The 20236-nt window shown below is 37.8% G+C and overlaps 1 protein-coding gene across 5 annotated transcripts in view; it reads right to left on the reverse strand.

Annotated features, from left to right (window-relative positions):
- Window positions 1-20236, reverse strand: part of BRCA2 (BRCA2 DNA repair associated) — a 36947-nt gene that overhangs the window by 15042 nt on the left and 1669 nt on the right. For 3 of the 5 annotated variants that reach the window (XM_072930148.1, XM_004175053.6, XM_072930149.1), the window contains exons 1-14: window positions 19370-19509; window positions 18824-18884; window positions 18384-18487; window positions 17507-17758; window positions 15547-15652; window positions 14702-14754; window positions 14556-14596; window positions 14346-14457; window positions 12686-12741; window positions 11657-11771; window positions 7778-8947; window positions 2213-6922; window positions 972-1064; window positions 24-93 (exon numbers count right to left, since the gene is read on the reverse strand). In XM_072930148.1, the coding sequence (XP_072786249.1) occupies window positions 24-93; window positions 972-1064; window positions 2213-6922; window positions 7778-8947; window positions 11657-11771; window positions 12686-12741; window positions 14346-14457; window positions 14556-14596; window positions 14702-14754; window positions 15547-15652; window positions 17507-17758; window positions 18384-18487; window positions 18824-18825 (6884 nt within the window). In that variant the 5' untranslated portion in view covers window positions 18826-18884; window positions 19370-19509. Of the gene's footprint in view, window positions 1-23; window positions 94-971; window positions 1065-2212; window positions 6923-7777; window positions 8948-11656; window positions 11772-12685; window positions 12742-14345; window positions 14458-14555; window positions 14597-14701; window positions 14755-15546; window positions 15653-17506; window positions 17759-18383; window positions 18488-18823; window positions 18885-19369; window positions 19510-20236 lie in introns of those variants that run through there. The other 2 variants (XM_072930139.1, XM_072930145.1) reach the window with 1 other exon arrangement.

Below are 20236 nucleotides of genomic sequence, written 5' to 3' on the forward strand. Positions count from 1 at the left end.
GTAGTAACTCAAAAATTTCTCACCCAAAAGGCTGACAAGTTATGGGTTTTAAAGGGACATGGTACATAAATTTTCTTCTGTCTTTAAAAATGCCTGTAAGATAGTAAGAAAAAAAAATGTTTGAAATGGCACATAGTTAGAAATTTACAGCATATACTTTATCTATATTAATGATATATAGAGAAGTCTTCAGAGTTGATTTAAACAGCTTTATTTATTCCTGACCTCAAAAATGTTTTTTAAAACATCTTTCCAGAGAGATCTAATGATTAAGTGCTCACAATGCTGAGCTCTCAAGAGTTTATGTTTGTGAGCCAGCAAGATATTTTTAGGCTCCTGAAAGGGTAACGTTTATAATGTATTTAACTCCAGGTAAGCTCACCATTCCATTTAGAACTCTTTCAGCAACTTTTATTCTTTTATTTGACACTAAAACAGAAAAAGGCACATTTGCACAAACTCCTCCTTCCATTACTGAGGGACTTGGAAGGAATTATCTTGGAATTATCAATGTAACTAAATAATAGCTGCCTGGAATGTAAACCCATTTGTGCTATGCCCTTAGGGTGCAAAGAGGAAGTTTCATATCAGAAGTAATTATATAGTAAGTATATCACCAGTAAGTTTTTACACAAAGTTAACCAATAGAATGCATTCCTCCTATTGAGCCTAGAATTTGTGAGATTTAGGATTGTGAAAGAGCAGGTAAATTCCTCCAGAACTGGAAATTAAGCCAGAGTTCTTGCAGAAGGAATATATTTAGAGTCTATGCAATAAGGCAAATCATTAATCACAAGATTTCAAGTCTGCAGGGACATTACCACAGCACCTTGCCAGAATTTCCATGACTACATTGGTAAATGCAGTAGTTAAGTAAACTTATTATATGTTAGGTTATTGGAAATTGAAGAATTCTCAAGAAAACAACTGACACTGGATTACTGCTTAGAACACAAGATGACTAAAATTACCGTCAGGGGTGCTTTTAGAAGCTTTCAATGACCTGGGGGAATTCTTTGTTCTGTTAAATTCAAGCAGAAGCTGCCTCTTAATTGGAGGTTCACCTAGAATAAAAACACAAAAGTTTTAAAAGTGATGTACCTTTCAAGTTCAGTTTCTTATCAATTGGCACAACACAACTGTAATTTCTAAATAAAACACTGAAGTCAAAGCAAGCAGAACTAGGAAGTTTTCAGGTCATGCGTCTTAAATGGCCTTTTCAAACACAGAGCCACCTCACCACAAATTGCAGAAGTTTCTCCTGTACAAAATGACTGCATATTGTGCTACCAAGAGTGACAACAAAACCCCACATAATGAAGCCTGTTATTAAACTTTTGTGATCAGTAATTCTTTTTCACCCAAAATGAAGTCTGTAAGCACCACAGCTCTCAGACTGCACTTCACTTGCACCTCTCTTTAGACTTTCAGTAACTCAAGAGTACCTCCAAACTTTTAAGATTAACTCATCTTTTACAGAAACTGTAACTAAGGTCAGGGTTCAGCTGTGGCACAGCTATTTCAATCTGGATTGGTAAGAGTCCTACCCTGGCTTCTGCCACGTACCCAAACTTTCCAGCGCTAGCCTGCCTGACCCTTGCACCTGAACCTGTGCAGCCAGGCAGGGACTCTGCTGCAATTTTCCCTTCCACAAGGAGTTTCCAGCTAGCCCAGGTTCCTGAACTGGTCTGTATTTCTGCACAAGCATCAAGTACCAACACTTCAACCCTAGACAGATCAGTTTCAGAAGGCAAGAAACTGCATTTAAACCAACTATTTTTCATACCAGACTAACAATCTTGATACAAGCAAAACAATTGTCCTCATCTACAATGCACAAAAAGGTGAAAATTTAAATACTGGTACTAATTTTTCAAAGAAAAAACACTAGATTTGTACAGAGAGGAAGAAAAAGTCTGCTCAGAGAGAAAAGGAATAGCAGCTTTCTTCTGAAAGCTTACAGTAAAACAGTAAACCTGTACATGTTCAAAATTACTAATCACAAATTTAGCTTCTACTGTGCATATTTAAGCCTGGAGAGAGTGGATGAACTAGCCTGCAGCAAGAAGAGTTTTTGTCAGACACCTAGAGAAAGAACTTGAATGTTTCTGTGAGCTAAAAATCAACGCAACATACAAAAAATCCCCCAAACCCTAAACCAATCCACTATGCAGAAATATGGAGTTGAACATCTGTAAGATAAAATACCTACCAAGTGAGTTGTTTTCTTCGAAGTGCCTCTTCCCAAAGGTCTTAGTTTGGAAGTTTTTATCTGGTCTGCCACTGAAGGTCTGCGCAGCATTAATTTGTACTCCAGAACTGGAAAAACTGTCTTCCATAAAAGCTCTTGCACTTTCTGCAGCTTCTACTTCCAAGTAATTTTTTGGACTTTGGAGAAGATTAGTATTAATTTCTGCTTTAGCAGTAGCACTGCATGAAATTGCTTCAGAGTCTGTTTTTGACCACAGATTCAGCTGCCCTTGTCCAAAAGACTCAGTTTTCGCTTGCTGGAAGTTATTTTTAAATGATGCTAACTGCTTCTTTTTCTGATTGTATGGTGTGTGCTCAGGCATTTTGACATGGTGAGTGCTTGGAAAATACTTTATTTCCTGGGGGCAGATGCCTTTAAAGTCAGAGTCTTGATTGCAGCTTTTTTCAGTTTTGAATTCTGAGATTACCTTATCTGTTAAAGATTTTACATGTTGACCACTGTCTTTAATTGAATTAAGCTGATCTGTAGTACAAAGCCCACTACTCAAAATGTAATCAGATTCTTCTAAAATTGCCTTTGCTTTTTGATAGGCATCTTTAGAAACTTTTACCTGCTTTCCACTAGCAGTGCTGAAGCCAAAAGCAGAATCTGAAATCAGTTCAGGGCTGGTATTTTCTTCCCCTTTTGATGATACTACCTGCATTTCCCTAGGTAGTACTTCAATGTGCATTTTAGACTTTTCAACATCTTCCTCAACTAAAAATGCTTCTTGTACATGTGGTGAATGACTATCTTCCATTTCAGAAAAGAGCTGTCTAGCTTTCCTGAGTGACTCTTCTGAAAGCTGTACAGGCTTTCCACTTGCTGTACTAAAAAATCCAAAATGGCTTGTAGAAGCATCTGATGGCTTTATTTGCTTATTTGGAACAAAGTGCCCTAAAAGCTTACTATTCTGCTCAAAGGATTGCTTCGGAGAATTTGAAACAGACTTTGCATCTGCAGATGTGCTTCTTTCTTGGTGATTGTTTTCATCAGCACTTGCGTTTACTTTAATAAACTGGGATGTGGCTGAATTAACCTCTCTACTAGTTGTAGCATTAAAAAAATTAGCAGAATTAGGACACTCCGTGTGAAGGACTACAGATGAATTTCTAGCAATTTCTGTTTGATTCCTTCTTGAGTTAGGCTCAATGTCATATTTTACAGCCTCACTGCAGTCTTTAAACATTTGTCTGACACTTGCTAATGCACTTTCTGAAACAGACACAGCTTTCCCTTTTGCTGTGCTAAACATGGTTTGTTTCAGATCACCCCTTTGCTTTTCAACCTTCAGTGTTGTTTCTTTTAACCTGTTAAAATTAGTTTCCTCTTCAAGAAGACTAACTAGTGTCTGGTTTTGGCAAGCACTGTCAATGGTGTCTGTGAAGCAATTTTTATCAGCAGCAGGTTCATTTAAATGTTTTAAGTTGAATTCCTTACTGTCACCATTTATGTAAGAGCAACTACTTTTTGAATCTAAAAGGAGTGATTGATCGCCTTTATTGTTGCTCTCCTCAACAAATAAAGTATTTTTTGTACCTCCAGGCACACTGTTATCTTTGACATCATGTGGTACCTTTATTAAATGCAGAGATGCAGCAGAGTGCACAGGAAAATCATGTGTGTTTCCCAAATCATCCCTCTTTCTTGATAAGTAGTCCACCATTTTCTCTGCAAGGAATTTTCCATCTTCAGACAAATGAGTTCTACTTAAAGCATCAATCTTCTGTCCTTTGAGGGATTCTAATTCTGACTTTCCAGGTCTGACATCAGCTTTTTTATGCGTATGTGAAGTTACCAAACTCCCTTCACAAGCAGGATCAAGAATCATAGCATGTTTAATAGGACTGCTATCTACTGCCTGATCTCCAAGCTCTTCAGCAACAAGCTTTTCATTTAAATTGAGTTTTTCCGAGTCACACTGAGCAACGCTTTCAATACATAAATCACAGTCTTTAACACAGTTCTTGCCACATTTCCTTTTCTCGGTGAGAGTCTCAAAATTGTCATTTCCTATATCAACATCTGCAAAAAATTGTTCTGCTTTAGCCAAAAACCCATCAGCAATTGCTATTTTCTTGCCACTAGCAGTACGAAAACCAGTCAGATAACTCCCTTCCACTTCATTTCCCCCCATGTTTACCTCTTGTTCAAGAGGTATTTGAGAATGATGGTAAGAACCTATTTTTATTCTGCTTTCATTCACTAGCAGGTTCTTATTATGACTGGTGTCTTCTTCCATATTTTTACAATCTGTTTTTTCTTTATCAGAGTTCTCCAAAACATTTACGTCTCCTTCTCCGCACTGTACACTGAACAAGGGCAGAGAATAATCCAAAGCTGCATCAGGAATGAATATATCACCACCAGCTGGAGTCTGAAGTTTTGGTGACAAACATTCATTTTCCTTTCTGTCTTCTCTCTGCTTAGGAGACTGGTTTTCCATTCCATATGACGTACTTAACCTGTGTTCTTCTACAGTTGTAATAGCATCTTCTAGACATGTTACATCTAATGAATGGTCTTGCAAATTTCCTTCATCATCTCCTTGATTTAAAATTTCTTTGGAAGTTTTATAATTCTGATTATGATTTTTAGTGGATAATAGGCTGTTGATAATGTTAATACTATCGAAGCTAACATTTTCAGTATTATTTACTGATATTTTTGTCTTGTTTTCCATATTCTCCTTGAATACTGTACTAGTATGTTCCTCATTTTTATTCTGTGCATGGTAGGAAACAGAACCTGTGTGGGAAACAGCATTAACACTTTTGAAATCTGAAACATGAACAGTTTTTTCTTTGCTTTCTTTTGTCAGGCATCTGGAAAAATTACTGTTAGAAGACATAGATCCATTTGAATTGTGACATCTAGTAGCAGTTTCAGAAGACTTGAACAAGTAGTTATCATCATCCAAGTCTCTGAAGAGCTCTGCAGACCTGCTCAAAGCTGCTTTTGAAATATTTATTTTTTTACCTCCAGCTGAAGTAAAGCCTATGAAATTAGAAAAGCTGTCCTGCTTAGCTATGGGAAAGCTCTCATCAGATCTTCTACTTTCATTTATGTCTAAGTCAGTTAAAGTAACCTTTTTATCATTTTCGTGGAAAAACACTGCATTTTCTTTTTCATTTTTCACCAATTCAGTGTCTTCATTTGTGTCTTCCTCCTGAGCACAATACTTGTCATTTTTTACTTGATTTTCTGAATCAAAAGTGCTACAAACCTCCACATCTTTCCTTGTGTCAGAAGTATTTTCTACATTCTTTGTTCCATGTGTTTCTGCAGTTTCTAATTGGTGCAAGCTGTGACTTTGTATTGCATTACTTTGCTTTCTGAACTGTGTAAATTCAAACTGACTACCTGTTTCTTCCAAGATACTGGAAAGTTCAGCAATTTCAGCTTCTTGGCTTGCTGTCAAGGTATGATTTGATTCTTGCAAGGCTTGTGGAGTTCTAGGAAAGCTTTTACACGAGCCAACTTTATGTGGAGTAAACTGTGTATGCCTGGGTTCAAGAAAACTTGCCTGTGAATCTGAAGAATCAGATAAATTACTCCCCAGCTTGCTTTTTGAATCTGAGAATAGCATATTTTCCTTTTTAACTTGATGTGAAAAGTTTCTGACTCTTTCCATGGAAGAGGCTCCAAAGCATTCATTTTCAATATCCTTGAACAGCATTCTGCCTTTTGCTATACTGGCTTCAGAGAATTTAATCTGTTTATTGGAGGCAGTCTGAAAGCCACTGAAGCCCAGATTCAAACTGCATGCATTAAGATTCACTGATGATTCCCCTTTACATTTTAAGTTCTTGTTTGGCATTTTGCTGGAATACGTAGGTGCTACTTGTTTATCTTCCAAAGAAATTACTTCATTTAAAGAATTATCTCCACAACCTAATAATTCTTTAGAAATGTCTACAGGTACATTACTGAATGCAGCTGCTTGAGGGCTTTTGCTGTTTTCAGCTGGCTTTGGGTCTTCACTGTTGGCTACATCCTCTGAAAAGGCAGCTGCATCTGTTTTCTCCCCTTGTTTTAATACAGTACTGTCATTTTCTGAGCAGTTTATTCCCAAGGGCCTCTGTACTTCTCCACAGTCAACTCCTGACCTCTGATCTGCAGAATGCCTTTTATTGGGTGATAATTTATTGCAACAGTCACTACTGACTCCAGTTATGCCAAAGTTGATCTGACACAACGACATAGAGTCACTGTGAATATCAATCAAGAATTCCTTGTCTCTGTGAGAAGACCCAAGCTCTTTTAGGCTCTGAGGTACAGCAGCTCCATTGTTCACCTTAGCACTTATGTCCTTACCTTCTTCACCTTTACCTAAAGCACAGCTTTTAGGGAGAAATCTGGAACGCTTTCTTGCCATTAGGCATGCTGAAGTCAGAACTTTACGTTTTATATTTGAAACAATCTCACTATTTAAAGAATTTGTTGTGTCTTCTTTCAGTGTATTAGATACTTCTAAGCATTTTATTGATGCAGCAGGTTGATCTTCTCTTGCATTTTCCCCCAGGTCTTCAAGATCTTGTTGTTTCAACCCATCACTGAAGGAATTATCAGATGAGTTATCCATTAAATCAATTTTTAAAGTAGAAGTGCTGAAGTTCTTTGTCCTCATATTTGATTCCAAATACTTTCCCTCAGCAGGAAGAAAGTGGTCTACAAGACAAGACATTACAGAGAAAAATAGAGAGAAATATTCAAACAAGTGTAGATTCAGATTTTCATTAAATTTTGGCTGATTAGATAATTTCTACACAAGCTTAACAGCAGAACCCAAAGTATCACTTTTGTTTTCAAATGCAAATGCCTTGACACGGCTGGAGGTCTGTTTAACTATAATCTAACAGCCAGAAACATGAGATTTGGCTGTAGCTAATACTACCAGGGAAAAAAAAAACAATAAATAAGTTTTTAGTTGTAATGAAATTTCAAAAGATGGGCTTCAACTCCTTGCGCCTCAACATAAGGATTTGTTTCAAATTTAAAGTACTTCAGCTCCTAATATTAAGTAATTCTTCTAACAAGAACAACAGCTTCCAAAAATATAAGCATGTGCTTGCTTTCATTATATTGTTTTTTAAAATAGTTTGTGCTTTTGGAAGAAACGAATGTACAGTCTTAAAGCACCTAACTCTAGAAAAATAACTATACAACTTTAACATTCTTTATGATCACTTAGAAGTTACCAACTAGGACAAAATGGCCCTTGACACTATCTATGTAAAAGCAGCATTGACAAAGACAACTAAGCTTGTCAATTACAATAATGGCTCAGAGTGGAAGTTTCTATTCCAGAAACTAGACTGTTAGGAAAAAGGTTATCACAAGATTACTTGAAAATGATGCTATCCTTATCACTGTTTAACAGACCAATCCCATATGTTGATTCCAATTGCCCAGCTACTTTTCCACAAACACAAGATTTTACATTATTTTATCTGAAACATTTACATGAAAGGCTCATAATAAATAATGAATCCTCCACAAATTATAAAAAGCTTAATAATATACCTTGCTCAACATCACTGGCCACCAGACAGTCTCTAAATTCATATGAATCTGATTCCAAATGTGGTAATGCAGTATGAATAGGTGATTCAGAGGTTACTTCTTTTTGTATTTTTTCGTCTTGATACAGTAAAGTATTATTTATTCTATAAATAAATTTCTTGGATCTTTTTCTCAGACTGGGTAACATCTTCAGGTTTTTAAAACCAGACTTTGTAAGAGTATTTTCACTATTTATTAAATACAGGTCATCACAATTATCTGGAGATTTGGCACTAGACACAAGTGGGTGAGACAGAACATCAGTTACGACAGATTTAGAAGTTGCTTTTAAATGCTTGGGAAACTTCTCACTGTAGACTACAGAACACTCTGTGTCATTTCCATGTTCAATTAAAAAAGAATTACAGTTTAAGAAGCTCATTTTGGAAACCTCAGCTGCACATCCTTTTACTAACTCTGGATCTTGAACACTCAATAACACAGATTTTACTGGAGTTATTTCCGATGTTGAGTTGTTTTCAGTGTTTTTCATTTCACAGCATTTTTCTGAGAAATCCACACTCAAGAGCTTTTGTGCTTTTATCAAGCATGAAGAGTTCAGTAAAGATGTTTCCACAGGATCATCCTTGGCCATTAGTAATGACTTTTCTTCTAAATTTTCTCCCCCACGTAAGTCCGAAGGTGCAGAGCTACATACAGACATCTCCATATGAGCTTTGTCAAGACCAGATAAGTTCAGTTGAGACCACTGGCTTGATGGAGAGTTCACACTTTCTTTCACAGGCCTCTCATTCTCAAAGGACTCGTGTGGTCTATAATCATTCACATCTCCTGCATTCCTAAGAGACTCCAATTCTTTTTTGTGTCCTATTAAACAGCCATCTTCACTGGTGTTTTGGAGTAAAGAACTGTTCACTTGAGTACAGTGGCTGTTTTCTAATTTCCAGCCATTTGTTTTGACTTCCTGTGAAATTCCATTCTTTTTTCCATCAGGCTGCTGAGAGGGAACATCCCCTTTTTCTTCTGTTTTTTCTGGATTTATCTCATATTTCTCCACTGCATCCAGAGCATGTGGAATCAGCAGAAGAGTTCCACTGGACTCAGCTGGCATGCTGACTGTGTCCTCAAAGCTATCCATCTCGCCCAGTAAGCCATCTAACACCTCTGACTCTGGAGTTTAGAGAAGATGGAGAGAGGAAAAGAAGAAAATAAGCTTTAGGAAATAACTCTGGAACAGTATTCATAAATAGAGCTTTCAATTTCATTAGCTTTACTCAGGAGTGAGTTGGTAAAGAAAAAAGTAAGCAGCTGCTAGAGGAAACAGGAGGTAAAGGAAATACATGTAAATGTCCTGGCCTCCTGAGCTCTGTAGTGGCTAAGCCTACCAAGATGAAACCTGGCTGTCTCAAAAGAGTAATTTTTCCCCCGTACAAACAGAGAATGAGTAGTAAATTTGACAAGATAAATATATTGATTTTTTTCTTCCAGAATTTATACCTGATGGTAGGTACCAGATACTTTTAAGAAGCTGCCTATTTTTGTCTATAACTGGCAGCTAAAGAAACTCTTATATAAAAATTAATTATTAAATTGTCTTCTACTATGATATAAAATAGTAGAGTATCTAGAAAGATTCAGAAATATTCTCAGTCTTTTAATTGATTATGAAGCTTTTAAGTAGTTCCATGATTGGCACAAATATTAGAATAATAATGAGAAAATTTTGTTTGTATTTAGAAATAACATGCAATAGGGGGAAAATAACCCAAACTCTACTTTGTAGAGCTTATACATATTAAAAAATTACCTTCTCAAGTGTATGAAATGAGACCCACTTATGAGAACATTTCACATTCAAAAACAGGTTTCATTTACAGAGTGCTTTTTAAGGTTTTCATATCACAGGAATCATAATAAAGTACCTAGAAAACAGTCCTCTGTTTTCCTTAGGCCCATAACCAATAGCTTAACTTTTTCCATTAGCTTTTTTAAGGTATAATTTCTTTAACTCACGACCCTGTAACTTTCCCTACTAGAACTTTTATACAGTGTAGTATCTGAAAGATTTTCCATTTGGAAGTACACAGATTTCCCAGTACTTGGTCACACACAACCAATTATTTGCAATGCATCAGCTATAGGTTCATGCTGATGTTGTAGGCATAAAAAGTTACCCATTCTCTTTACTTTCTATTTTTTTGCCTGAGTGGTAAATAAGATCTCAAAAAGAAGAAACTGTAACTCTGCAGATTAAGTACACAGGTAGGTAATTTTCCTTTACTGAAGTAGGTTCCTCTGAAACAACTTCTGTGTCCATACCCTTTTGTCCTGTAATAACTTGTCAGTAAAGCTTTCTAAATAGACACAGCTTATTTGTTTTTACTTAAACAAAAGACATTACTTTTTAGGATTAAAGAAAACAAGGACTAACTGAAAGACTGTACAGATACTGTCTGTACGCTGAATAATCTCATTACAGGGAAAAACAAAAGTCAGGGAAATGAATTCTGACTTCTAAACTCACTGGAGGGTGATGATTTGATATATTATGATCTTATGTTCTTCAACTGAAACAAAATATAAACCTAATAAAATTTATTGTACTTTATGATCACATAACACTCTTCCACAGAAAAACAAACATCTGAAAGCTACAAATGTGGAGCTCTCTTTTTTTTACACAGCATCTCTAATGCCAAATTATCAGAAAGGGAGGACATAGGAAAAGGGAAACACTTGCAAGTTATTTTGAATTCTAAGACAAATGATGGTCTTCTCCCTCTATTTTTCTCAGACAGTGTTTTAACTGATCTTCACTATGGTAGCATGCAATGTAATAGGACCTACTGGAAAACAGACCAAGATCAAATAATTTGTCCTTAATTTCTAAAAGTATTTTGCTAATTACAGATTATTTGAATACATTTACTACCAAACACATTCTTTTCAGCATACCTACAGTATAAAAACAGCAGGCCTATATCACTCTGTAAGCAACAATGCTTCCTGATGCTAGCATTCTCAGCTTTCCTTACCAAATTCTAAACTGATTCTTCCGTAATTCTTACATGTACCACCAAACCTTATTTTTAGGGCAGGCCACTCAGTTCAGATAAGGAGACATAAGATCCTAAGGATTATACTATCCCGTCTAGCCAGCATGAATCTCTACAGCACTCTTTTACAACCACGCATGCTGAACAAATTTCTGGTAATTATTTTCCCTTCTGACATCATTTCTCAACTAAAATAAAAAATTCTCCCAATGGAATTTACACTTTCACTTGTTCACTAACATGATCTAAAAACACAGAATGAAAATATTTTTCCCTTGTCTTTTGTACTTTCTGCATTCATTTAAAGAAATCCAAAACAGTTTTTTCCAAAAGGATTGTCACATTTTGAACTACCTATTTTGAGCAGGTGAAGTAAATGATGAAAGGATACAGCAAGATCAAAAAACAAGCTCACCACAGAATAGTGAGTGCTGGGGTAAAACGTCATGATAAAGTTAAGCCTGTTCATCAGCTAGAAGCAGTAATCTTGCTCCCCCTTGAGCCTGTACGATTTTTCTGTCTCAGCTCTCCCACAGTCTCACCTCTCCAGCTGCAGTGAACACACTTCACAGTGCTAATCTGGTTGTTGCCCAGTGGCAACCTGGCTTTCATGGCTTAACCAGGACACTGATTTAATTCACTGACTCAACAGACACTCCCTTTTTAAGGCTAGAATAATTTTACAAAGGAGAATAAATTCAGGGACTCGGAGTACACAGATGACAGAACAAACCAGCCATAAGAACAGCCCAAAACACAGAATGTAGTTTTATCTTCGGTCTTGCTTCACCAAATACTTATTATGTAAAGCATCAATGCATACCGAAATCTTTGACGTCATCTTCAGGATTTAGCTTTACTGTCTCTGGTACAGACAGCATACTTGCATCACTTATCCCAGGACATTTATCATGCTTGTAAAAATAGTTGTGCAAAATCTGTAAACCAAAGACAAAATATGTACCAGTAAGCGTCACTTTAACAGTCAAGGAACAGACCTCTAAACATCCACTGTGTACCTGACTCCCTCTCTTAAAATGAAAGTTAACATTTTCAGAGGTACATGTAAAAAACAAATAAGCAGATAATCCCCATTTTTGATGCAAATCAGATTCCATTTTAAAGTCACCTTCAGGGCAGTGAATGGGTTCAGCAGTTTACTGTAATCCACTCAAAAAGGGAACAAAGGAGATATGAGAAAGGACAAAGACATTTTGCCTACTTTCACTTGTAACAGTTTGTTAACTGTGAAGTTTCAGGTCGTTAAGGATAAAACTTAAATTTGTAATTGAATCCTTTTATAATTCCATCCTCAGTTTTCAGACTCAATAATCATTCAGCTGTCATATACACAGTGTCAAATTCCAATTATGCAATAACTTTCCCTATCACTAGCACAGGACTAAAATTAATACTCAATTTCAACTTTTGATTGTAGTGGTTGAGAGCAAGTAATTATTCCCAAAGAATAACTTTCCAAAGCTTGATGGAAGTGGAAAAAAACCAGACAAACCAATCTTAAGGTGAGTAACATAATTCCTAGGTTTGATTTCTCTCTGAATAATACTGAGTGCTGCTGAAGCCAGGTGGTTTGGGGGGCAAGTGTTGCTTTGTTTTTTTTTTTTAATAAGCACAGCAAAAAATATTCCTCAGAGAGAATTATTTGTGAGAACACATTCTGCAACCATGTATTGCAAATTTAGTCTTGTGAGCAGTAACTTTTTAAAAAACAGTTATATAGGAGAGCTTAAAATGAAAATGACAGAATTTTTTTTCTTGGCTCAAGGAATGTAAACATGTAACCAAATAGCCTAACTAGAAATTAAAGAACATAGCTCTTAAAACTACTTACTGTATCAGCTCTTCCATCCTGCTGCTTTGCTTCAGAAATAGAATCATTCTGTCTAGCTTTATAAGGAGACAGAAAAGTAATTTTATTTTCTCCTGAGTGATCTGCTGAGTGTGTTCAAATACAGCTGTGTTTTGGCAGGGTTTTCATTGAATTATTTTAAATTCCACTCAAATCTGTAAACAAACTACTAAAAACGAACAGTTCTAAGTAAAAAGATATACATATGAGGCTGAAGGACAGTGTACAAAAGCAGTTTTGTAACAGCACAAACCACCCCAAATCACAGGTTATGGTTTCTGCTATGTTTCTAGTTACCATCAGTTACCACCTTGAAACAGCATTGCCATTCCCCTTTTAAGCAGTTATTCATGGCACTACTCCCCATTTTCTTCTGTCCAAAGATCTGGATGAGATCTTCAAGCCTTTCAGGAATTTGGGGTTTTTCCCCACCTCCTCCCAAAACAGCAGTATTATCTTCAGTTTTGTTACAAAGGGAGAAAGTGAACCCTATTTTTAAAATGTCTCAAGAGCGTATATTAAAGTGTCTCATAGACACAGCATCTAGGTTCTGTGTAGCAGCTCTTTCTTTTCACAGGTGTCAGAAGGCAGAGAAGTATAACATCACTATTATAAAATACTAGGCTAATCCAAGACATAGGAGAATGGGAGCTCAAACCACAGCTCATCTCCCAGAACATCATCATTAAGGTACTGATACTTCCCCCAGCCCTTCTTTTCAGCTCACATCTTTCTGGACTAAAGAACACCCAAAATGTCATGACTCAATAGCCTTGTGAATAGTACTACCCCCTACATCCCAAAAGAAATTCCCAATCCTAGGATTCATTCTTAATATGTCTTATATACTCTATACTGTGTAAGTTTAACATGAAAAAGAGCAATACCAGAAACTAAGGAGACACATCCAGGTCTTCCTCTTTTCTCATGCATTTTTGTCAACAAATCATACTGTCAAACTTCATTTTGCTTATCATATGCTAATGAAATCTCACTTTCACCAACACCTTAGGCTGAGGCTTGATGTTTATCATCACTGTTAGTTACCACTGAAGCAATTATCACCCACTCATTCTCATTCACAGCTCTGCTGACACAGCTGTTTGTGCAGCTGTGCAGTAAATGAGCTCCAGGAACTGCCCCATCCAAGCAACCCATGAAATATAAACCCAGGAGCTCGGGTCTTAAATTGGATGAGTATCCCAGCCCATCTCATTGGACTGATTATGATGGCAGGCGCAGTGAGAGTGGTTAAAAATGCTGAACCCAACACTACTGCTGGGAGGTTAACTCAGCAAGCCACCTTCTTACACTTCATAAACAAACCCATTTAACTCAGCCCAACAGTTTCTAGTTATGTGATAGGGCAAAACAAACACATCTAATCCTCTTTCTATGCTTTGCTATGTTATTTCTAAATTTGTACTCCCTAACCCCTCAGACAAAGGAAGAAAACCTCTGAAAAGTTTTCTGTGAAGGGCTGCATTATCTAAAGGCACCCACTAATAATCATTGTAAGAATTTTGTCTTTTTTTAGCTAAAAACCCAAACAGTTCATACTGAGTGAACTTCCAGTGTCAAAACCAGAAGTTTTAAACCCTTAGCAATTGTTCATTTTTAGAAAGTTCATTTTTAGAAATACCTATTATCACAGTTTCAACACAGGTAGGAGGTGTGGCTAAAGAACTTGACCAGGACATATCTGGATCCACTTCTGCTCCCAGACTTTCAGAAATACATTTTGGAGTTCTGACCTAGAAATACATTTAACAATCATACATATCATTTCTATGCCAAATTCTAAATGTACAACTCAGGAAAAGGAAACAAAATGCATAAATAAAATCTGTACCTCTGAAAGTTTTGGTGTGTAAAACAAACTTCCATATGGACCTGAAAAACATTACGTAAAAAGGACATTAAACAGTAACTAAAAATTAAGGATTTTTATCTAGAGATGTAAAATATTTTGTAGAACTAAAAACTGAAGATACAAACCAGGGATGTTATTTCTCTGAGGTGTTCTGTAAGTACTCCTTAAAACAGCTGGACTGCAAAAGAAAATTAAAGCCATAATATTAATTTCATATCTCAATTTCTTAAAATAAACGAATATTTCAAACATTACATATATTACCATCTCGATTATTTCTTTTCTTTGCACCATGGTTACTTCCCTGACTAGATAAAATGTAAATTCCTCCTAACCATCAGGCAATATTTTGAACATTACTATAAGTCTACTATAAACTGTAAAATATTTCTTTCAGGAAATATTTTAATTTTCAGTGATGACTTGTCTGACAAGTATTAAATTCCAATGCAACCATGCATTTTATAATAGGCTGTATGAAACTAGGGAAATTGGCTTAACCGACTGCAATTAAATAACTAGTTTAACTCTTCTTATAATCAACACAAGTACTTTGATAAAATTTATCTGAAATACAGACATTAAGTGTCAAAATAAAGGCTATTATTTAAAAAAATCTCAGTAAATACTACAAATAGCTTTACTACTTGAGAAGCACATGATACATCACTACTACTTTTTCTGTGGATGCTTGGACTTGGAAAGCTGAAATAATGTTTAAAAATTTTGTATTCCAACTGTGAAAGAGTAGAAAAATAGGAAGAACGATCACCTTAAAGCAAGGACATTTTCGAATTCAGCTAGTGTTATATTTTCAACTCACTTAGCAACCTACAAGTATCATAAACATATCAGACATACAAGATTATTCACTACTCTTAAAGTTCAACAGTCAAATATGGTGGCTTAAGTATTGCTTTTTGCTTAAGGTCCAGCTAATTTTCTATTTGTGTTGACATATTTAGCATACCTAGCAGCAAGACAGTTGTGGAAGGTACCAGGAGGAGAAGCAAGTATTTCATTTTCTTGGTCTATTTTTCTTCTTGTGTTACTTGGGCTTATCAAATTCTCTCTGTCTTCAACATAGAATATATTAATCAGCACAACTTTGCAGAACTCCAGGTAACAGTTTCAATTTTGACATTTAAAGCTAAGCTTTCAAAAAGACCCAAACCAAAAAAAACAAAGAAACACCAAACCAAAACAAACAAAAAAACCCTCCATCCTAATTTCTATTCTAGTATTTTAAATAGTTTCAAATTTTATATCCAAACAATGCTAAACATGTTTCAAATGCACAGCCAAGAAGACTCCTCATTATGTCACTTTATTGACTTGGTATTCATCAAGTCATATATTTTCTGTTCCATTTCAGTTTTAATGTACTGCATTGTGCCTTGCTTGTCATTGCATAACAAGTTATTCTTAGTAAAAATACAATACATGCAAACACAGGTTTGTGCAGCTTCCCTTCAAATTTACTAAGTCATACACTTATTGATTCAAATAAACAGCAAAACCAAAAAATTATTTCCAGAACTGTTGTTGGAGTCACTGTCACTGTCAGCAACATCTATTTATTTGCACAGCATCTCCAGGCAAAAGACAATGTTCCCAGTAAAGCAGCAGAATCCTATGAACAGTGAGACCCTTACATGGATAATCATCTACTCTGAAGTTTCCAAACAACCTTAGTATCAGAAATTACACTTTAGTTTGTGCATTTCTCTCTGCTTCTGAGTTCATATGCACAGCACAGGTGCATCCCAGTACCATACCAAGGTATGAAATCCATCAGCTCCCATCCAGGCTCTTGTTTTCACAAGAGCCATTTGGCTCTGACTAAGAAAATAGAGTATTTCAGGCAGTCACATGTGAACTTTGCACATATGCAGACCAAAACTGATAATTTTGAAATAAACAATCATAAGGTTCCTTTCTTTGCCATTTATGAAACTGCCAAATGAAATTCCTGAAAACAAGAATGCTCTAGGGACTTAGCACTGTTAAATACAAATAGCTACGTTTAGAAGAAACATGTTCTCAGCAGAAGTTGAGCAGCGAACTTCAGAAAAACAAAGAGAGTTACAATATTCCATGGAAGTAGTGTTATAAAGTATACTTGAACTGCAGCACAGCTCTAACCCTTCACAAAATTCGCAGAGGATCTAAGAACAATTCTGGTAATAAAAGGGAGTCCTGTGTTTGTCTGTAACCTGGCTAGAAAAGCTTATCATAAGGACACAGACACAGCAGATGTACCAATCACATACTTCAGGAATGGGGTTAAATACTCTTCCATAGAACAGATTTTTACAGGCAACGTTGCATACATTTTCCATAGAAAAAATTATTCTTGCTGTCCAAGGAGGGTGGGTACACCAGAAAGGAGCAGAGTGACACGTACGTGGGATTTGGAAATAATGTATGACAAGTACCTCACAAAATTCCCTTTTTTTTTTTCCAAATGGAAAAATGTAGTTTTTTCTATAATTTACAATCTTAGTAACTCAAAGAGATGGTGCTTCTAAAACTTTCCAAGAAAGGTTAAGGAGTGCCCTACAGACTGCCTCACACTTCATCTTGATAAGGATGACTCTCACCCTTTAAAAGCTTCAAAACTTCTGCACAAAAAATCAGACTGCTAAAACAATTCACTTTGATTTGCAGTCAACAGGTTATACTAAGTTCATATCCCCTCATATTCCCAGTACTTAGAATGTTTGGACCACAACAGTATCTCTTATACAGGGAATTCTGCTTATATGTTATCAATTTATCACAACCTGAATTCACTATTAAGATTAATTCTGCATTTTTTAGATGACTACTAAAATAAGCTTTTTAGTCCCACAATTCCTGCAGTAGTATTATCTATGACATTAATGAACATCAGCTACAACAAAAGGTTAAAAAAAAAAGTTACTCACTTGCTCCTATTTTTTTCTGATCTGGCTCTTTTTCAGGAGAAGAACAAGGTGGTAATATTGAATTTTGTTCTTTGAAGAGCAGTGGGGTTGATGCTAGATGACTGTATGTTGAGGGTTTTGTCCTTGGAGTTTTAAAAGCTGTTTGATCAAGCCAGCCAGAGGGCCCATCAACCTCTGCGAACGATTTGGGCTCATATGGGGGTGCTTCTGCACTGAGTTCTTCAAACCAATTAAGACTGATAGGCCCTAAATCTACGAAGGAAAACAGATAGAAAACTATATAAAAACGAAAAAGGTTCCTCCATGGAGGATGTGAAAATACACCAGGCATTTAAATGCTAACTGCAAAACACAACGTTCCTTCCACTGCCATACTTCTGGTTTGCTTGTTTCTAGATGGCTTTGAACTCTGATACCCACAAAATATAAAGGGATATCTGCCCAAATTCTCAGACCATTAACAAAATAACTGAAGGACCAGAAAAATATCCAGTTTGTTTAAAATCATGAGTATACTCTGACTTTTAGTTTCTCTTTCTTTGCTCAGAGTGGCAAGTCAAACAGGTTCCTTTTAAAATTTAAAATAACTACCACAGATGTCTCAAGCAAAAGACTAAGCCTGGTCTACATGTGGGTATGTATAGAGGTGACAACTCTAATAAAGCAAGTACAAAAAGTAACTAAGCATATATAATGGAAAAAAACTACAAATAAAAATTTGAAGAAATCTAGGTATCAGGAAATACAGGTTTGGGGCAAGAACAGCAGCTAACAACTTGCAGCAAGCTTTCCTGTGAAATATATAGCAAACATGTATAAAATATTGGTGCCCAGAAAGCAATCGTAGTAAGAGTTATTTACTTTAGATAAGCTGTACCTGATTCACTGCAGTGTGCCTTAAATATTTCAAAGAAAGTTGGTCTTTCCACAGGTTTGCAAGCCATTTTCTTATCCATTACATTACGGGAACAGTTGAAAAGCCTGAGAAGAAATAAAACACTTGCATACACTGCTGTTTGAATATCTCAGGCTGGCTTTCCCGCATTTTGTGGTGTGCCACAGCCCAGCTTGTTTAGCTTTGACTGTGATGTGAGCATTCAAACACCACAATGATGAACATGGTGGGGAAAAAAGCAGACAAGAGCATAGGGAATTATACCAGAGATAATGAAAACACTCAGCAAACACACAACACGATGGAATGGGCAGAACACTTCTGAGGTATTTTAAACACAAACCAAACCCCACACTCACTACAACGTGTTAGGATGGAATATGTACTATCACACATATACTGCAACAACCACTACAACTTACATGTCAAGAATTTGATTCAAAGTTGCCTTCAAGTGGAGCAGACACTGTCAGTTTCACGGTTCTATTAAAAAAAACATATATAATAAGCCCATAGTGAGACTTCACCGTTTAACACATCTATGCTTTCCCTGTAAAACAGTAAACCCTGTTTCCCACACGATGGCCGTGTTACACACGGTGCCCATCAAAACAATGGGAAAAACGGGCGCTTTAAAGTAGGGTACGGGCTGCATTACGACAGAACACCGAGAAACTTAACAGTGCCTCAGAAGTACATTTTATAAAGTGCGATTTGCCCAGTCCGCGCTGCTTTCCGTGAGAGGAAGCTGCTCCCGGGCAATGAACACGCACGGAGCGCGGCCTGTGCGGCCCCGCCGGGTCACCGCGGGGTCTCCGGGGCCAGGCCCAAACCCCGCTTCCCCTCAGCGCGTCACACCCGTGACTGCGGACCCCCGGCGGGCTGTGAGGAGAGGGAGGGACGCCCGAGGGGCGGCAGTGGCACCCCCAGGGCACAGCGCAGGGCCGAGCCACACGCGGGGCCGTTACCTGCCGGCGGCGCCTCGGGCGGGGCGGCGGCCGCAGCATCGCCTCACGCAGGGGAGCGGGGCGGGCGGGGAAGGCGGCGGGGGATGGATGAGGGGGCAGCGCAGAGCCCCAGCCCGGCCGTCCCCTTCGAAGCTTGGCGCCAACACAGCCCCGCGCCTGCGCAGCGGAAGCATCCGCCGCTGCCGCCTTCCGCCGCAGCCACCCCCGGCAAGAGGCGGCGAACCGGCCCCGCCTCGGCCTGCCCCGCACGGGGCCCGGCATTGCACCGGGGGACGCGCGGTGTCCGCCGTAAGGGCTGCCCCGCCGTGGCGGACTCCGCACAGAACAGAAACGGTGCCCTCAGCCGGGATGGCCGCCAGCAGCTTCACTAACGCGTGTAGAGGCGAGGGGATGATGGATCCACATCCAGCGCTGACACCGCCCGCGTTGCTGCGCAACGGCAGCTAACAGCGAGCTGCCGGGAACGGGCTCCGCAAGGCTCCCTGCGGCATGGCCCTGGGCACGGGGACTGTGCAAGCCTCAGACTCGGCGTCTCCGGTGCTTCTGTAGGCCTTGACACATGAAATGGTTGTTGACGTTCCAATAAAGAGAATGTTAATATCCTCCACATACATGTCTATTCCCTCTTTGTCTCTTGATTTTGGCGGTGGAACAACTTCAAGATGCGTGAACACTCTCCCTACCACCAACTTTGAGTTTACCATCTTCATGTTGTATGTTCATCTGCTCTTGTGCCATAAAGGGGTTTCTTCCTACCTCTCCACAGAAGTCCTTATGTTGCAGTTTTATCACATCACCTGCTTAATCATTAGTCACTTTCATTAGTTTCTTGTCCTACAATTATTTTCCATATCCCTTTTAACTTCT

This window comes from Taeniopygia guttata, chromosome 1, assembly GCF_048771995.1.
Source record: "Taeniopygia guttata chromosome 1, bTaeGut7.mat, whole genome shotgun sequence".
Taxonomy (NCBI): Eukaryota; Metazoa; Chordata; class Aves; order Passeriformes; family Estrildidae; genus Taeniopygia; species Taeniopygia guttata.